Source organism: Mauremys mutica, chromosome 4, assembly GCF_020497125.1.
Source record: "Mauremys mutica isolate MM-2020 ecotype Southern chromosome 4, ASM2049712v1, whole genome shotgun sequence".
Classification (NCBI taxonomy): Eukaryota; Metazoa; Chordata; order Testudines; family Geoemydidae; genus Mauremys; species Mauremys mutica.
Genome location: NC_059075.1, coordinates 11,419,007 through 11,439,535, shown reverse-complemented (window position 1 = coordinate 11,439,535; position 20,529 = coordinate 11,419,007). Strand labels below are relative to the sequence as shown.

At 37.9% G+C, this 20,529-nt stretch overlaps 2 protein-coding genes across 3 annotated transcripts in view; one reads left to right on the top strand and one right to left on the bottom strand.

Annotated features, from left to right (window-relative positions):
* Positions 1-11,589, bottom strand: part of AP5M1 (adaptor related protein complex 5 subunit mu 1) — a 56,703-nt gene extending 45,114 nt beyond the window's left edge. The window contains exon 1 of the mRNA XM_045013250.1: positions 11,414-11,589. Coding sequence (XP_044869185.1) covers positions 11,414-11,439 — 26 coding nt within the window. The 5' untranslated portion in view covers positions 11,440-11,589. The remainder of the gene's footprint in view (positions 1-11,413) is intronic.
* The window catches only part of EXOC5 (exocyst complex component 5), a 41,816-nt gene extending 29,732 nt beyond the window's left edge, over positions 1-12,084 (top strand). For both annotated transcript variants that reach the window (XM_045013248.1, XM_045013247.1), the window contains exons 13-18: positions 2,344-2,452; positions 4,013-4,133; positions 4,725-4,811; positions 7,870-7,978; positions 8,593-8,808; positions 10,157-12,084. In XM_045013248.1, coding sequence (XP_044869183.1) covers positions 2,344-2,452; positions 4,013-4,133; positions 4,725-4,811; positions 7,870-7,978; positions 8,593-8,808; positions 10,157-10,345 — 831 coding nt within the window. In that variant the 3' untranslated portion in view covers positions 10,346-12,084. The remainder of the gene's footprint in view (positions 1-2,343; positions 2,453-4,012; positions 4,134-4,724; positions 4,812-7,869; positions 7,979-8,592; positions 8,809-10,156) is intronic.
* The last annotated feature ends 8,445 nt before the right edge of the window (positions 12,085-20,529 follow it).

The window sequence follows — 20,529 nt, the reverse complement described above, 5'->3', positions numbered from 1 at the left end:
TTTACATCCTCAATTTTAAGAACACATCTTGTTTTACAATTAGTTGAAGTCTAATAGGAGGTAGATGGACTTGGTGCAGAGGCAAGGGCTTGAGTCTCATTTAATGAAATAAATTACCTTTTTAAAATCAGGGTCATGGTGAGGTAGCGTAAGACATTGTTTATAGACCTTTTGTTTCTTAACAAAAGTAAGTTACAGAAAACATCTGACCATTTGTTTTAAAAACACTATTTATAACCAATTGAATAAAAATAGCTTTTTACATTGTTTTTGTTTCTAAACCAGTCCTTATAATTGATTAGCATTTAGTATAACAACTTAGATATGTTGTACAGATGTCAGAGTTTAAAACAAGAAGTTACGAAAATAAGATTAATTTAGATAAGATAATTTCTCTACAAACATTCAACTGTCACATGTATCAGTCTTCTATTATTAATTAATACTATTGTTGAGAGGCTGTGGGGGATAATCTTTGCTGTTGCATTGTTTACCTTCTATTTAATCCTTTACTGTTTTCAAATGTTTGTGCCTAATACAAAATAGAATTTTTACTATTGATATAAATCACAGGTTTTTCTGTGCCTCATTGGCTGTGTGGGTGTAGTGCTTTAAAGGTTTAATAAGAACCTTAGATTCAATTACAAACTTTAATTTAGAGACGCCAAAATCATTTTTTGCAAATACACACATCTATTTATAAGAATTATCCTTAAAATGAACAAAACAGAACTCCAAATATTTTGCTGAACCGTCTCAGTGTGTTAAATAGCTTTTAATATACACCTCTACTCTGATATAACGCTGTCCTCGGGAGCCAAAAAATCTTACCGCGTTATAGGTGAAACCACATTATATCGAACTTGCTTTGATCCGCTGGAGTACGCAGCCCCGCCCCACCAGAGCACTGTTTTACCGCGTTATATCCGAATTTGTGTTATGTTGGGTTACGTTATATCGGGGTAGAGGTGTATTAGATATTGAGAGGATACAATGTAACCATGGTTATAGCAGAAATAGATACAACACCGGTTAATATTCAGATAACAGATGATTTAGCATTGATAATGTCAAAGTGACGGCATGATGCACAGACAGATTAATCATTTTATCATTATAGTGGTCATTGGTAAAAACTGCTGTAGTTCTAACTCAATTCTAACTTCTGTTCTAACCTTCCTTTTCAGTTGTGCATATTTTTTTTTTCCCAAACACATTCCTTTTGGGATGAAATTTTTCAAGTTTGGTCTCAGCCCAAGATTGATTTGTTTGTAAAGTTAGAGCAAAATAAATTCAGATATTTCTGCATGCATGAATAAATGTTGCACTTTCATAACCAAAACAGATGAAACTAGAAACTTTAAAGCACAATTTATCAAGGAGATGTAAAATAAAAACTTCTAAAGGTAAAGAATATTCAAAATTAGTAACTTCATGGGAATGCATTTGAAGAATTAGAATGTGTAGTTTTTATTTTATTTGGACAACTAAACTAAGCATACATTTAACTCCAAATGCCAGTGGTCCAAGTCTCCTGTGCTGCAAAGGTCTATAGTCTTACTTTTGCAGATATTTTAAACTACAAAGGACCAAAGTCCAGTTGCTGTTCAGACAACTTTAAGAGCCACCTTTAAGTTCTAAAATCCCAAATAGTGTTGGTTTTTTTGTTTCATTTTTTATGCAGAGCATCAGATTTTGCTATATAAATATCTAGGATGAGATTTTAGAATTATGTGCATATAAAAATGTACTCACACCATGCAGTTACTGAAATTGTATTTGTGCGTATGGTAACTGACCATGCAAAAGACAAGTTAGATGTGTACTGTTACCCTGACACTGCATACAGTCATAGTAACTATATCAATTGTTCAAACATGCAACTCTAAAAATCTGAGCACAACTGCCTAATCAAATGTATGCATGAAAATTTCAACATGTGATGATTGTCTATAGTCCTATATTATATATTGATATATAGGGGCAGATCCTCAGCCAGTGTAAACAGTCTCACTTTTTGACTTCAGTGGAACTATAACAGTTGACACCATCTGAGGATCTATTTTATTATTTTGAAAGTGCTCTGTAATTTTAAGTCTTCTGCAATCACTGTTAATATATTTTTTAAAAGTGTGTACAAAGGATTGTCTACACATGAAGTTATTCACAAATAGCTCTGTACGTGGTCACATTGTTATTCTGGAATAAGTGTGTCCACATATGAAGTTATTGAAATATCTTGTGTGCTTTAAATTCACATTCTACCCTAATTCAAATAAACTTCCAAGTGTAGACAACAAGTTTTAACACTAAATATCAAAATATTTGTTGTTCTTTTTAAAGCTCTCTGATCATTCTGATTTACCGAAGAATGCATTCAGAATTTTTTCTATGCTTGTGGAGTTTTTGTGTATTGAGCATATTGATTATGCCTTGGAAACTGGACTTGCTGGTAAGCATAATTCTGTCTTTTGTTTTCTTAAATGTGTGGTATTTCATTATAAAATAGCACATATTAATGTTTCTAATTTCATTGGTCAATGCATTCAGAGCACTTTATACTCTTCAGTGATTGGCCTTGAGATCTATACAAGTTAATGTTGTGCAAAGTGTGTTGATTAAGGGAATTAATTTATCTAATACTTTGGCTTCCAAATAAATAAACTTCTAAAGCACAGCTTACATATGGGAAATCAGTACAGATTGAAAGACAATGATTATTCAGAAATATCTGGAGGCTTTATTTCCTGCATCATAAGAATCTGAGCATGATCATTCCCTTCCTACCTCTTTCACCTTCTCCATAAAAAGAGAATAAGGTTTTTATAGAGTATGTTTATTTAGAGTGTGTGGTTTTACATGTATATGTTATATAGAGGAACACTTGTTATATAGAAAGACTTTTCTCGTATTTACTTTTTAAAAAAACCTCTTTTGTTTGTGTGTGCATATTTTAATATTTTAGGGAAACTTCTCAAAGTAAATTTTTTTCTCTGTTTCAACTGTTTTGAAGAATAAACTACATGTGGTTACAGAGTTATAAGTCTTTCGTACAATTTGCTGCCTTTCGTTGATAAGCAGAATTCCTATCAATATTAGTGGGAGTCCATTGACGTTACCCTTTGTACTATCTGCATACAAAGAATATTGTATATAGACTTCTAGGGTAATTATGAAAAAATCTCCTATGATTTAGGCTTGGTCTACATTACAGAATTAGGTCAACATAAGGCAGCTTCTGCTGACCTAATTATGTCAGTGTACATACTACATCCTTGCTCCCCCCGATATAAGTTCCCTATTACACCGACATCATAACTCCACCTCTGCAAGAGGCATACAGTTTATGTTGGTGTAGCTAGGTTGATGCAGTGTCTGTGTAGAACCTGCATTACTTGCCTTGGCTGTTGACTGTCATGGAGCCATGAAATTGACAAGAAAGCTGGGGCGGGTAGAGGGGCTCCAGCTAGAGCCCAGCTGTTCCCCAGGCTCCCCATTTCCAGCTGGGCTGCACCCATCCCGCTCAGAGCCTGGCTGCCCCCTGGCTCCCAGCCCAGCTGCTGCCCAGGCTCCCTGCTCCCCCTGTGCCTGCCTGGCTCCCTGGTGGGAGCCCTGGTGCTGCCCAGTAGCAGGGAACTGAGAGCCAGGGATGCAGCTGGGCTCCCGGCAGGGAACTGTGTGGGAACAGTCCTCCACACTGCCCCTCTTAAGTCAGTGGAAGTGCTCCTGGTGAGGATGTGCACCACTGATAGAGGAGGGTAGTGTGAACATGAACCACCGCGGTGGGTGTAAGTCGCCCTGACATAGGTCGACTTATGTTTCTAGTGTAGATGTGCTCTTAGATGCCTAACTCCGTTTTCAAAGTGACTGAAGTTCTTAGGAGCCTACACCCCATTGATTTTAACTTAAGTACTTTTTTGAAAATTTTACCCTTACCCTTAGAAAGGATAGTGATACAGATTACATGCACTATATATTTTTTTATGATCCTAAATAAATGTTTCCACCTTAGGCATTCCGTCTCCTGATTCTAAAAGTGCAAACCTTTATTTCCTGGATGTTGTACACCAGGCCAATACTATTTTCCACTTGTTTGACAAGCAGTTTAATGATCATCTGATGCCATTAATCAGGTATGTCAGGTGTTATGTTTTGCATTTCTTCTGTGAATATGTATGGTCATCATTGCTAGAAATTATGAATTTCATTTGTGTTACCATTAATACAGTTAAATATTTTTATTAAAAGAAATTTGCTTTAAGAATAATTCAAATTATTGATGATGGAAGTTGTAGAAAGTTTAGTGTTTATATAAATCTGACTTCTAATCAGTAAATTTGGAAGAGGGGTCTTTTAGTCTATTATGCTGATGTGCAGCGTATTGGCATGCACAGCAGTCTTGGCTCACTCTTTGGACCACTGGGGATTGGCAGCAATATGAAAGCAGACGGCTCAGTCCAGGGGCAACTCCCTTTGAACTACAGCAGAGTGTCGCCCACCTCTGGGTCATCAAATACAGTTGTAGTAGGGTCTTCTGACTTTTGAAGTAGCTCCATCCATCAGTCCTTGATTACAAAGACAGATAACTGCATCCAGTCTGGTACTTTCTGGGAGAGGCTGGGTGGGGAATCCTGAAGTACCCCTGTTCTCGCTAGCAACCAAAGCAAATGGATTTGATTTACATTATGTTTGACTGTTATGATTTTTCCCTACTATTTTTATAGCTCTTCTCCTAAGTTATCTGAATGCCTTCAGAAGAAAAAGGATATAATAGAACAAATGGAGATGAAACTGGACGTGGGCATTGATAGGCAAGTGAAGTTTTAAACTTTCCATCAATCACTGCTCTACTTACCATTTTTAACACAAAGAAGTTTTGCCTTAGCTTGTTTTTCCTGCCGGGAAGTAATCATTTAGAACCATGGAATTTATTTCCTTTGAAATCCAGACAGAAAATCAGAGATCACACTGAACTTTTGTCAAGAAAAAACTAATGTTGGGAGGCTGAAATTTTTCCATGATTGATTTTTGTCCTTAAACTAATACTTTTGGGAAGAGTGAGCAAAATCTTTCATCCACTTTTGTGGCGGGAATGAGGTCATTCACAATTTTCCTCTGTCTCTCTAAAAACCAAACAAAAAAACCCCAAAACACTTCCTGTTTTGGGCTATGGGGGAAAAGCTCACATACAGAATGTTAAGTATCAGAGGGGTAGCCGTGTTAGTCTGGTTCTGTAGAAGCAGCAAAGAATCCTGTGGCACCTTATAGACTAACAGACGTTTTGCAGCATGAGCTTTCGTGGGTGAATACCCACTTCTTCGGATGCAAGTCATCCGAAGACTTGCATCCGAAGAAGTGGGTATTCACCCACGAAAGCTCATGCTGCAAAACGTCTGTTAGTCTATAAGGTGATACAGAATGTTGAAACTTAAAATTTTAAAATATTTAAAGAGCAGTATGTGTGACAGACTGAAAGAGATTAACTGACTTGCTTGAGTGGGACTGTGGTGTAATGCATATCTTGGGAGTCAAGAGAATTGAGTGTAATTCTGGGTTTGACATTGACTTGCTCTGAGACTGAGTGATTCATTTAATCTGCATCCCTCAGTTACCTCCTATATAAAATGGTGTAATTTTTATGGATGGAAAAAGCACTATAAATGCAAAGTATTATTGTCATTTTGCAGTGGGAAAAGACAAGAAAGAGGTAATGCTTAATGTTAGGGAGCAGTCTCACAATGTAAGTACTATACTTACAGAGTATCTATATTTTTACTTGTACCAAGGAGATTTGTATTATTCCCATATCTCCAAATGATTTGTTGTTTGACCTTGGACCAATTGTTTAAGCTCCATGCCTCGGTTTCCCCTTCATAATGTAAATAATACATCCCCATGGGAATTGAAAATAATGTCTGTACTGCCTTGAAAAGTGCCATATAAGCATTAATTATTAGGTGTCCACTCCATCCCGAAGGAGCAAAGAACAGAATTGTGCAAGAGAAAACAAGCATTGCTTCTTGTATCCTAGCTCTGTTACCTTCTGCTCGGTGAGGAAGAGTCTCAAAGGAATTGAGGGGTGATTTGGTAAAAATATTTGCTGTGGCGATGGAAGGAAAGGAAAAACGGGAGAAAGTACAGAGATAACAATGGAGATTTTAGCTTCTGCTGCTGGAAATGCCGTAGTGGTTTAAACATTAAGTCTGAAATACTTACTCTCTGAAGCCACAGGTTCAAACCTAGACAGGTTCAAACCTGAGCCCTCAGTGTCAGAGGAGATAAATTAAGTTCTGTGTACTATAAATAATCTCTAAAGACTATGTGGGGATTTTCAAACATGCCTAAGTGATGGAGAAGCACAAGTCCAGTTGGAAGTCAGTGGTACTGTGTTCCCAAGTCACCTAAGGTGGGATTTTCACAAGCCCCTATGTGTTGCAGACAACTACATGTTTATGATGGCTCTGTAAAAGAGAGACCAGTTTTGAGACAAATCACTTATATAAAAATGTGGTTACTTGCACACCATTTTGTCTACATGAGCACTAAAATACCAGAAAGAACCCCAAGAATAGATCATGCTGGACTTGGGCACCATCTGGTAACAAAGAAAGGTAGATTCCCAGGCATTGTTGGTTTAAATGTTATCCAGAATCTGACAATGTCTGATAGCAGACCCTTGAAGAGTTTTCACAGTGATGGTTTCTTCCTCAGTAATGATTAGTTGAACTGGTTTTAGTCCATGGACCATCCTAATGAACAAGCATTGCTGTTCTATATATCCATAGAGATTGCCTTACGTGCATGTATATTAAAAGTGGAAGTTGGAAGAGCAGGGGGATGTAACTCTGATTTCTGTTATTGGCTGAGGCAAGGTTGTAGAGTGAAGTACAGCCAGAATGGGAGTCTTAGCTTCATAGGCATGGAAAATAATTAATTTGATTCCCTGTTTTGGGATTAGGTATATTTTTCCCTCCCTCAAATCCTGTGGAGTTTTCATAGTCCAAGCTATGTAGCTTCATTTTTGCTGATTACGGTCTCTAGAAAACAGTGAGAGAATGTGTTCTGAAAAAATGAGTGTTCCAGTGAGAGTCACTTGGGAGAGTGAGCACTATGTATTGCAGCTGCTTTGCTCTTCAAGCTCTCCCTGGATCAGCTTTGGGATTGACTGTAAAATAAACCATTTCTGACTTCAGATAATGTTCAGGAAGGATAACTGCTAGGGAGAAGAGAAGAACTGTGGTGCAAGTAAAGTTGCACAGGATCTTTCAAGACAAGTGACCAGCACTGGTGAATGGAAAGATTCTTTCTTGTTGCAAGTGTTTTGTGATGCTGTTTCGCTTGAACTGTGTATTCTTTATAAAGTTACTGAACTAGGTCTAGAAAGTTCACTTCAGAGTCTTTCTGGTTTCCCCAGCAAAGAAGAGTGCCTGGCTATTCTGAAGAGCTGGCTTTAAATTGGTTATGTTTCAATTAATATGTCTCCTTTAAAATCAGCTGGCCAGCACATACTGTGTTGCATTCCAAGATAAAGAGAACTTTGGAGCAGAGATTTCTCAAAGGTGTCTGACTCTCATGCCCCTACCGCCTTCAGAAAATCAGACTTGTCTTGTGTACTAAAATTGCATATCAGCTTCAAAAATATTTTTGGTCTTTGCAGTTCATTTTAGCGTGAACATCTTTTTTTATATTAAATGGTGAAACTCATTTAATCTTCATGAATTTGTAGAAGTGGTGGATAATGGGGGATTTCTACTTCACGGTGCACTAATCACTTATATTTTATGTGGGATCACTTTAGAATTTTTAAATGTTAAAATCAAGTAAATGAAAAGTTTTATTTTAAAACACATGTATATTTTAACTTTAAAGGACACTGAATTGTATGATTGGTCAGATGAAGCACATCTTGGCTGCAGAACAAAAGAAGACCGATTTTAAACCAGAAGATGAAAACAGTGTTTTGATTCAGTATACTAATGTGAGTAAACAAATAGAGATTTGTCAGTAATACATAGTAGCATTTTGAAGATAATTTGAGCAGTGTTGGCATTTTGATAGTGTATGTCCAATTACATGTACATCTGATTAACATTCAGGCTTGTTTCACTCTATGCCAAGGATTCTCAAACTCCTTCACAGTGTGGATCCTAAACTTGATGGGAGTATTCTCAGTTTTGTTGTATAATAATAGTGTCCAACAGCCCCAGTCAGGCTGGACTAAGTGCCGTACAAACACAAACTCCTCCTCCCCTAAAGTACCATCTAAATTAACATGGACCAAAACTTAATAGAGAGTTTGTCATGGATCTGCCTTCCCATTTGCAGGTCTTCCCAGTGATAATGGCAACAATTGCTTACCCAGAAAAGTAATATTAGGGCAGTATTTAATGAATTATGGATGTCTTTCAATGCAATTTTTCTGCTGAAAATGAGGAACGCCAGCAGCAAGTGGTCAGCTGGTGATCCACAGACCGTTATGTGTGAGCCAGTGCTCTGTACATTGCTCGTGATTAATCTGAGACTTTGCTTTCCAAATGTTTAAGAGGGAAAGCTTCTCTTTAATCAGTTAACTTACAAGCAATTTTTTTATAGGCCTGTGTCAAAGTATGTGGCTATGTCAGAAAGCAAGTGGAAAAGATTAGAAAGTCTATGGATGGTAAGAATGTGGACACAGTGCTGATGGAGCTTGGAGTTCGTTTTCATCGACTTATTTATGAACATCTACAGCAATATTCCTACAGTTGCATGGGAGGCATGTTAGCAATTTGTGATGTGGCTGAATACAGGAAGTGTGCCAAAGACTTTAAGGTTAGTGTATGTATACTTAATATGCGTGGTGTTAGAGGCATACATAAAATGCCTGGATAGCGAAACAATATTTTTGTTGAAAAATGTCCTTCATATAGCCACATTTCACATCTTTTGCCTTCTATTCACAACCTACCATACATTTTAGACTGTAGATTGCCCTAGTACCATGGCAGCACCTTTAATCATTTAATAAAAGATGTCAGCAAGACTGTCTTTTCCGAATAGTCCTCATAGCTGTCTCCTAAATTCACTTGCTTTGTGTCATGAGCTTACCTGAGTCAGTTGAGCATGTCACAAAGCAAGCTTGCCCTGATTTTATAAATCATAATAGCCACCTGGGATTTAAAATTCCGAAACATAAAAGTCCTTTGGTGGCTTAACCAAATGGTGTAGTCAGAGTTAGATCCCTGACCAAGCCAGGCCTCTTGGGTTAAAGCAGAGGAAATCCTTAGCTTCTGACCTTGTCCCAGCTACAACCAGAACTGGCTCTTGGAAGAAGCAGTCAGCCCATTTTATCTTGCCTGCTGAGCCTTGATTGGCTTCTGTCTGCTTCCAGCCCTTCTGGCTGCTGGAGAATTAATCCTTTTTGGTGCTGCAAGCAGCTGACCTGGAATGGCCTCTAGACAGTTCTTGCCGGTTCAGACTTGCTGCTTTTTTTTCTCACAGACATATTCAGGTGGAATGGGTCAAGGTGGTGGTGGGGATTTCAACAGGGAGTAGGAAATGACTGCTACGCACCAACATGTATTATTTTTTAATGCAATTCAAAAACACACTGCGTGTTTTCATGTGTATGTAGGATTTCACATCGAAATAAGTTAGGAATGTACGCACTGCCAGACAAGATAAGACCTGTGGTCCATCTAGCTAGTATTCTGTCTTCAACAGTAGTCAGAGGCAGGTGCAAGAAACTCTGCATTAGACAGATGCAGGGCAGATTATATTACATATTAGGTGTCCTCCTAATCCCTTTTAGGTAGAGATTTAAGACCACAAACATCTAAGGATTAGTCTCTTGCAAAATTTGTTACCATCCACTATTATAACTCTGAATATTCTTTTTATCCTAAACATCCCATTGTGCTAACTTTTTGGCCACAACTTCCTGTGGCAATGAGTTCCACAGTTACTTTCATATAACATGTAAATAATTTCCTCCACCTGGATTTGAATTTGCCATATTTAATTTAACTGAACACCCGCTAGTTCTTGTGTTTATGAAACCTGTGTGGAAAATAGCACTGACATTCTGGATGAACTTTGCAGCAGCTATTTCATTATAAGACTTATACTTACTTTGAGCATTTTTACTGGTTTTTTTCTTCTCTCTCTCTCTTTCAAACAGATTCCATTGGTGTTGCAGCTTTTTGACACCCTGCATGCACTCTGCAATCTTTTGGTGGTAGCACCAGATAACTTAAAGCAGGTCTGCTCCGGAGAACAACTTGCTAATCTGGACAAGAACATCCTTCACTCCTTTGTTCAGCTGCGAGCTGATTATAGATCTGCTCGCCTTGCTCGCCACTTTAGCTGAGAGTGCAGACAAACATGTTGTCCCATTGCCAGGTTGGGGGTGTTAGAAAGCACAGGGAATAATTTCTTATTAAACAGCAGTTGTAATTTTTGTGGGACACAGTGACTGTTCAGAACAAAACAGCAGCCATATTTAAACCAGAATTTATTTGAAGAATGTGAGCAGATATAATCCTTAATTCATATTCCTTAAACGACATTTCCCCCAGATATGAATTTCTGCAAAACTACTTGCCACTAATTTTCCATTGGAAAAATGTTGGTGAAGGAAGGCAAGTGATGAATTGAAAGTATTTCAGTCCTCAATCATCTAATACCATTTGTTAGACTTTAACTACAGAGCATAGCGTAGGTAATGGATTACATAGACTAAAACTGTGTAATGACTTAAACTTCAGCACAGCTAATCATAATCAAATTATCTTTGCTGATTGGTGTTTCTAAATCATTTCATTCTTTCAAAATGTTATCCTACGCTATACAATTTCTTGCTTTAATTAATTATCTTTGAATTTCTCTGAGATGTAGGAGTAACAGAAACACTATCCCAAGAAAGATGTAATTTATTCATTGTATAGAACTTTAAGCTAATCTAAATTGGAGAGGGGTTTTTGCTGTTGTTGTTGGAGCCCACTGGAATGTATCAACTTCATACGAACTCACGGCACTCTGTTTATTATCTGTCTGATAATGGCACTTTTAATTTCAAATATGTTCCTAAATGAATGCAGCCACCTTGTTTTAGATTTCATTACTGTGAGGTGAAGATGCTTGTTGTCAGTTTAACATCATAGAAGCTTGTTTGTTTTTTATTCTGTACATAAACAAATTGAGATTGTAACAGAAGTGAAAGGATGAGGTATAACCCACACATTCATCTGTAGATGGGAAGAATTTGTATAAAATCTAGCCAAAATCCAAAGCTGAAACTTAGTTTAACTTTAGGACATGATCTTCAATACCTGAGCAACATAAAATAGTTGCAGGTGCAGAAACTTTTCTTCCCCCTGATATATCTAATGCTGTGGATAACTATTACTGTATGTGTGTTTAAACAATAGGAACTTACTCAAGGTGCGTCTGAGATGGATCCATGCTGGGTACAGTAGCTGAAGTGAAGTAATGGAGATGATGAAATATTTGGGGTAATATTTCCCAACAGTTGAAAATTCTGTAGTAAGTGGTGACATTTTCGAGCCAGAGAGCTCCTGTAGAACTCGGGTATGAACTGCATTGTTTCAGTGTTCTAAGTTCCACTCATTGTGCGGATCATCTGTAGCACTCTGTCTTAATTCTACTCTGCAGACTTGGCATATTTTCCACAGAACTTTCTCTCCCTTCTTCAGAGTAGGTTTTCCTAAAATCTACTTTGTCTCTCCATTACAGCTATCCTCTGCCAAATTTTTTAAAACTTCCCAGGCTCAGTCAAAATTGATTTTTTTCCCTTTATTTTATATTGAGCAGAGAATTATATTGGTAAACAAGAGAAATCAAGTATGCCAGGTTTTCCTCCAAAGCATTCTGGGAAACTGTGGCAGCTTTGTCCAGATGTATAGCTCTATTCCTTGGCCATGGCAGAATCACAAAGAGTTCTGGATACTGGAGGAGGCACATGCTTGTACTGTTGCCATTTTTAGAAAGCTCTGATGTGAATTCAAATTATACCTCTCTGTTACCTCTGTAACTTAAAGCCAACAATTTTAAGATAGTGGCTTCACTAACCAATATAAAATCTTTGTACAAAAAATGACAATTTGTAAACACTTCAGAACAGTAAACAAAACCACTAGGCATCATTTTAAGACTGCAAATTATAGAAATGCTTCAAAATGTCTTATGTTGTAAATTTCTTGTTTTGAATTATATTTTAAAATTATATAAAATGTACTCACCATATTGTTTACGTTAACTGTGGTGTTTTCCATGCATAAGTTCAGTGCAATATTCTCTATTATGGTTTTATTTAAGTGCTGCACATAACTTACAAATACAGTGAGGTGCCTCAAAGGCAGTCCAACGTCGTCTGTATCTAACTGGTGCCCCTGTGGGTGGATGTTCAGTTTCTCTCCTGCGCTAGGTTGTATTCTGTTTCTGTAGGAAATGCAACGGCAAGGAGGTGCATCTTATTGATGACCGAGAGGCTAGGACTCTTCCTGCTCTTCTTTGGAAGTGTGCCCTGTTTGGCCTGCTAGCGCTATCCCCAGCTTCCTCAAGTCTGTGTATGGGTGCCAGTAAACCTAGTGTGCAGGATGATCTTATCTGCCATGGAGGATTCCTGGAGGAAAGGTGACCTTTGAGATAACGTTGGACTGTTGTGGCAAGGGCTTTGTCAATCTGTATCAGACCCCTGAATTGACTTGGTAGTGCAGGAGGAACCGGCGAAGGCTGTTGGGGGACAGGCACCAGCTTCATTGCCATCACCACCTCAAATATCAGGAGAAAGAGCAGGCAACTATCCTCCCCCGCCTTCCTCTTTCACCCTCAAGAAAACCCTCCCCCCAAAAAGTACCTCATCTGAGGGAATGGAAGTTTGAGAGTTCAGTTACTGCTGACAACTCGACACTTGGCTATGATCTTCCCTGATCTGTCTGTGAGTAAGGCTGCACCTTGCAGGGATAATTCCCTTCTGAGCATTGCAGGTGGGAAGCTACAGACTGATTCGTCCAGCACACACCCTCCTCGCTGGAAAGGTTTGTCTTCATGTACAGTGCTACACTGGTGCAGCTGTGCTGCTGAAGTGAAGACACTACTCTGCTGACAGGAGAGCTTCTGCCATCAGCATAGTTAATCCACCTGTCTGAGGTGAATTTAATAATAAATTAAAAAATCTTGGGACTAACTTTGCAGACCATCACCGGTCAATCTGCTTATCCCTTTTCCCCACTACCATCTCTGTCTTGCCCATTTAGATTGTATGCTCTTTGTGGCAGTAGCTATTGTCTCTTACTCCGTAAATCGTGCCTCACTCTTGGTTGGCATTATCCTAATACTAATAAATAATAGTAAATTTGCAAGAGTTGGCAATGCTGCTATTGAGTGGATTTCACTTCCCAATCCCTCTTTACTCCTCTTGCATTAGAGCCAAGTTTCTTGTGCTTTAAATCACTGGAGTAGATGTCACCTTCTGATTAACTCCCAGACCTGCTTCTGTAGCTTGTAAGAAAACTTGTTTCCAAATGCCTTTGTATTTTAGTGGTATCCATAAGAAGGTGGCAACATCTAAAAGTGGGTAGTCCAACCTGATGAGTGAAGGTGTAGTCAGTCAATACATAGTGTGGCAAGGTTGTATTGTTTCTAAATCAAAATGAGTTAGGCGTTAGCTACTGAGGAGAATGTGTTACTGGTCTCCATTGAGCCGAGGTAAGACTAATCTTGCCAATTTAAGTGCAGTAATTTTGAACTTAGCAAAATACTGAATATTACAGTGCAGCCATAGAAAAGCCAGTTAACGTGAGCTTTAATCTGAAACCTTTTTATAACATTCATTTTATTGTAAACAATTCATTAAAAATAACTTGCTAAGGCTTAGACAAGTGGATTTTTGAAGGTTGTTCATTGTACTTACCTATCCATCCAAAGTCAATTTGAGTCTGAATATATAACATTTTACTCATAATAGCAAACAATTTCACAGAAGAGACATTTATTCTGGAGGCATAGATTCAAACTAGACAGCAATGATGCATTACAAATATATAATTATTTGCACTAATATTTGAGCAGGTGGAATGGATTAGTACATGGTCAACATTACATTGCTGATAACATGTATTTTTCTGTATTAATATGTACTGTGCAACATGTATTAAAATGGTCAATAATTCATTTAAAAAGCGATACCAATATTTATATTGCTGTGTTCTGCAGTCAGCAGAACGAATTGGTAAAATTTGCAAAGCTGGGCTAGATTTAACTTTAAAAATACTTAAAGACCAGAATTAATTCTCTCCTTTAAAAAACAAAAGACCTTGCTATTTCTTTTTAAATGTCAGTAAAATTGGGAATTAGCAAAGTATGTATAATATCCACTGTCTGAATGAGGTGATATTTAAAAGAGGGTGACAGGGTGGGTATGAAGAGACAGTGACAAGTGACTTACATAAGCTATTATCTCTGGGACAGGTAAATAAAGACAGGGGTGGCTCCAGGCACCAGCACGCCAAGCGCGTGCCTGGGGTGGCAAGCCACAGGGGGCGCTCTGCCGGTCGCCGCGAGGGCGGCAGGCAGGTTGCCTTCAGCGGCATGCCTGTGGAGAGTTCGCTGGTCCCGTGGCTTCAGCGGACCTCCCGCAGGCATGCCGCCGAATCCGCGGGACCTAGGACCTCCCGCAGGCAAGCCGCCGAAGGCAGCCTGCCTGCCATGCTTGGGGCGGCAAAATACCTAGAGCCGCCCCTGAATAAAGTATAGAATTAAGAGTAAGCAGGAATATTATTACAGATATAAAGGCTTGTCTAAATGGGGACACTCGGAAATTAATCCAAATTAACTAAAATTGGAAATTTAAAGTGAATTGGTAAAACCGCATAAAACCCTTGTGTGGACACTCTTATTTAGAATTAAAGTGGCCTTAATTACATTTAGTTTGTCTTCACTTCCAAAATGACTTAATGTGAGACACCTTAAAAGGGCCTGAGCTTTAGAAAGTGCTGAGCACCCACCCTCTGAAAATCAGGCCTCTTTAACATGTCTCAGGTTGGGCACCCAGTGTTAAAACTGGTCGGGAGCTTTATCCAATTTCTTTTCCATCAGAAAATACTGACTCATTGAAACTAAAACTTTGCACAGACACCTACTGGTTTTGATGGAACTTTAGTCAGGAAGATTTCTCAAGGCTTGGCTGGAATTTCTGGTCAAGACCACACAGATAGTTTAGAGCAGGCTAGAGAGACTGTTCAAAGACTACCAAACCTGCCTTTCCCCCTTCTCTCTCCAGTCATGCACTGGCCACAGCTCACCTGGACTAGCAAATCTCTCCCATGTGCATATATGCAGGTATTGGTGTATACAGTCATCTCTTGCAGACAGCTTTGGACATGGCTGATTTCTTTTTCTGTTCTATGTAACTTGTTTATCTTAAAGTAACATCATGTATCCAAAAAGCTTCTTTAAAATGTAATGGCAGCCTGATATGGTATCTAACACTGCCTGCTATTAGCATCCGTGTGAATGAGCACCCTGCTGAGATGGACAAATAAAGACTTGCTTAGCTATTGTGAATCATCTTGCTTTTGAACTTGCTTTTTCTCTGTAACAGTGAGAGCACAAGTAATAATTTAGAGGTAGAAGGTTAAGTGTCGTTCTAGTGGTTGAGACCACAACTATCTGACTGTTTCCTAGGCAAAATAAGGCATATTTGTGCCAAATTCATTGGTAGTGTAACACGCACAATTCCATTGACTGGAATGAAGATATTTAATTATTTTATAATATTCATGCACATTAGACACAAACCTTGGACTTCTTACATAATGGGAGATTTCCTTTGGAGCATAAATCCAGCATGACTTTGAAACCACTAATGCTGCTTCAGTTTAACAATTCCCACACATTTGAGATAAAATAGGTAAACTGCTTGGCTGAATTCTAATTTAGGAGAAGCGCATAACCATTTTCAAGTTGGTCTATTAACCCCTGCCCCCCGTACATTGCTAAATAAATTCGATAGCTGAGATCAAAATTAGTTAAAGTAGCATGTAGGCATTACAATTTCTGTTTAGCTGCTTCTGCTCAAACCACAAACTAAGCCCTGGTCTACATTGGAGGGGGGAATCTATCTAAGTTACGCAACTTCAGCTACATGAATAACGTACTTAGATCAACTTACCGTGATGTCTTTACCACGGTGAGTCGACTTCTGCCACTCCCCCATCGACTTTTCTTGCGCCTCTCGCGGTGCTCGAGCACAGGAGTCGACGGGAGAGCACTCGGGTGGATTTATCACGTCTAGACTAGACGTGATAAATTGATCCCTGCTGGATCGATTGCTACCAGCCATTCCGGCGGGTAGTGAAGACATACCCTAAGATACAAGCTACCAAAATGTCAGCTACGTTGCTGGTACATAAACATAGTGCTAACCTTAGCATATGCATATTGGATACAGCTCACTTTTTGGTGACTTGGATACTAGGATGGTACTTTAGTTAGAAGTTGGAAATTATCCTTTTCTGGGAATTGAAAAGTAGCTCAAAGTTACTTTGGGTGGGTTGCAAACATCTGCAGTATGAAGTACAATAGATAGTGTTGTCAGAGCGGTACCGGTGTGGTGCTCTGCTGTCTCCTTGTTGATATCACTCGGCTGCGTGTGTGAGTCCCTCTGTGTGCTGCCCCAGCTCTGCAGAAGCTGACACAGCAGACCCGACGAGAATCCCCAATGACCACAGAGTCCAGTAAGATGCAAAGCCACATCGGGCTAGGTTTATTGCGACCTCGGACACAATTGCAGTTCCCTGTAGGTTTCTTAGCCTAATTCAGGGCATACTACGAGAAAGTGCCTCTTGGCAAGGACCCGGCTTAGTGGCGGGACTTTCCACTCCCCCTACGGCCGGACAAAGGCACCTCCCCAGGGATGCATTCTTATACACAGATACAAACAAGTTACACATCACACCTGACGTATTGAGGTGCAACCTCTCTACGTAGCAAGTTACAACCCCTCTACGTATTAAGGTACCGCCTTCTACCTTGTACATGTTGGTTCGATCAAAACAACTCTATCCATCATTTTACCCTTTTGCCCCTGTCATTGGGATGGGTCGGCCTGTCCTCCTGTTATCTATGGAATGTTTCAGTATAGTGTGTTCTAGTGCTGTGTTTATGCTAGGTGAATATATGTTTATGCAGCATCAGCCCTTTTCGTGCCAGCTTCTGTGAGCAGGGCCTACCTCTGACTCACAGCTTAACTTTGCTTTATGTTAGCAAAGTCTTGACCATTACTTTAGTTCAGGCCTCAGGCCTCATACTGGGCCTTTATTAGGGCCTGCACTTACTACATTCCCCCGCTTTTTGTCTTTTTATGGGGAGGATGTTTACCCATCGTCCCGGAAAAGCATAATGTATGGACTAAAGATAACCCAGTGGGCTAAACACTGTTATGTGGTTACCTTATTTTACCATCCATACACTCATGCCCCATCTGTCTTTTTAGTCTGCACATTCCCTCGTACGACTATTAGACAGACTTTATTATCCAATTATTTTAGTCCCTTATGTTGGGCCTGGGAATGTTAGGCCTGGGACCATGGATACATGGGGGTCAGTAGCCTCTCTGGTGTTTTATTGAGGGCCTCGTGAGACCATACAAATGTAAATGTAAATGTAAAATATAAAGGTAGTATTATGATTGAGCCTTAGAGGCACTCCCAAATAATTAATATATATAAATTATATGGTTATAGCATATATATTTGTAGCATGTATGGGCATATATGTATAGTATGTATGTGTACATATGACACCACCTTACATCCAAGCATAACCATGTTTTTCCAATTTGCTGGTGTACTGTGGCCCTTTTACTTTGGTGACACAGATAGACACACACCCCTATTAGGGCAATTTCAGTGACTATCTCTCTCATTATTAGTAGTAGGCTGAGTGTTTTAAACTACTGGGATGGGGATTGTGATAGTGTGTCCCACAGTGCTGTGTATATGAGAAGTAAAATAAAAAATTGGAGCAGTGACACTACCACTGAGGCCTTTATATATAAATATATTGTAATTAGTTACTACACAGTACTGTCCATTCATGTTATAGGTTATCCTTAAAGCTGGTTGTCACCCTCTGGTCAGGTTTACTGGGCAGGAAACAGAAGTGGGTAGCTTCTCTGTTCCATTGGTTGATGTAGATCCAGTTGTTTCTTATGTATGCTGTCTTCCAGATAACCTACTGAATGGACAGTAACCAATTTATCAAATATTGCTATGTCTGGATTTAATATTGGTACCCAGACACTGAACAAGATTGTTTTGAATAACATGTGCCTCAGTTAGGATGCAGTGTTACTGACCCAAATTATGACTGATACTAACAAGCAATTTGTTTACTCAATTTGTAGTTACTATGTAACTTAGTTTCTTTACCAATTTGTTTTTTCCTTGTCTTCATGTTGTTGCTGCCATTCGTTTGTTGATTTGTACCTGTGTGTTGGTTAAACAGTTTAGCAAGGTTATACACATTGTACATGTACAGCAATCATACAATACAGCAGTACAATAATAGTACAGTAGTACAGCAATAATATAGCAGTACAATGATAATACAGTAGTACAGCAATCATACAGTTGTTTTTACACAATAACCAAGTTGAAATTAAATGACAGTTTTTCTGGTCCAGCTAGTGTTTTTTAGCTGATTGTTAAATTAATTGTCCATATATTGTAGATAGAGGTGTAATGGACCAGTCTCTTATTTATAAAGCACTTCATTTTTCTTTTCTTGATGCTTGGGGGTTTCTTCACTGTATACAGATATGAACTGGTGTCTTCAGGGTAGGATATTTTCTGGCATCTTTAGTCTGTGAGATGCAACTTAAACAACTTTTGTTAGTTAACATAGTAAAGTTTTTTTTTTTTGTTTGCTTTTCAGTAACCCAAACTTAATACACAGTTTTAACTTAGTTTCTTTACAATGTAATAAGAACAATGTAATAGGGACCGAGTCTTTTATAACACAAGCTATACTTTTGCAATTGTTGTATAGACATTCATTTTCATTTGGGGTGCATTACTAATATTTCATACTAAATGTAATGATTAACAGCTAAAATAAATGCTCACAATCTTCCATAAGAAGGTATATTGCTTTCCGTTGCTGAACACTTTGTTACAGCAAAAGAGTTAGTAACATAATTTTAACTAGCTTTCTAAAATTAATTTGCTTGTGATACCAACTTCACTCTTGTTAACTGTTTAGAAGCACAAACCTTAACAACCATTGCTTCCCATTAACATAACATAACAAAAGAAACGCATATAAAATTAAACCAAAATAAATTTTAAATACAGATACATGCAAATACTTTGAGGGTATTTGAGGGTATACTTTTATGATGCTTTGTTATGTTTGGGAGCCAAAGGTGGAAACCTGTTGAAAATGTTAAAACAAGTTAAAATTGTTTGGTTAGCTTTATGCATAAATTGTTATTTTAAAACATCTTGGTTATGACATTCTTATAACTATATTTAAAAGTGCAAACAATTTTATAAAAAGCCCAAACAAGAAATTGACATTTTGTTAATATTATCTTTACTTTAATGTTGAGGTTTTCCCTTACATTTTTTCTTTGAATAACAATTAAAAAACAAACAAAAAAACTTAAAAAACAAAACTGTGATTGATAAAAGAGAATTCTTTTTGTTTCCAATTGCATTATTTGTTGAGGCAGAAATATATGTACATATATTTGTAACTGAAACCTTTTTGAACTTTGCACAAAAATTGGTGCTAATAATACTATGATTACACCCCAACCATGATTTTAAAATAGTGTGGTACCACGTCTCATATATATTTTTAAGGGTATAAAATTGACTTTTGTTGCAACAAAATAAAAATAATTAAAAAAAAAAAAAATAGTCACGTGACACACACAACATAAACACAAGACACACACATGACATACAGGACAAACTTATAATTTAAAAACAAATGGCGCCAAAATTCTATTCATAACTATACAAAATAATACAACCAAAAATAAAAAGTAAAAAGGGTTAAACATTTGAATAAACAAGTTATTACCTTATTTAAAACTTGTAGCATAAATTTGATAAAAAATATATTAATATTTGCCAAATGTATTGTATTGTATTTGGTAACAAGGAATTTTACATTACTTTATGTTTAACATTTTAAAACTCTGCTATATGGAAATAAAAAAAAAAAAAAAAAAAAGCCCATATTTCAAATATTAGTTAGTGGTTTGTAGTTAGCAGAGAATGCATTTCTGTTGCTTGGCAACCATATTTTCAAGAAAGTTAGGAATAATTCCAGCTGTTGCATTCCTGAAGGGTTAAAATAATTAATTTACTGGATTTAAAGTTTTTACCTTGTTTTCTTTTTGTTTTTGTTTTGTTCTGTTTTCAATTGCTTTATTTTTTGGAGGTTTCTGTAAAAACTATAACTTAACTTTTAAAACAAAAAGAGAGCCGAAGTGAGGAGAGGCGGGGGGGAGGGGGAAGG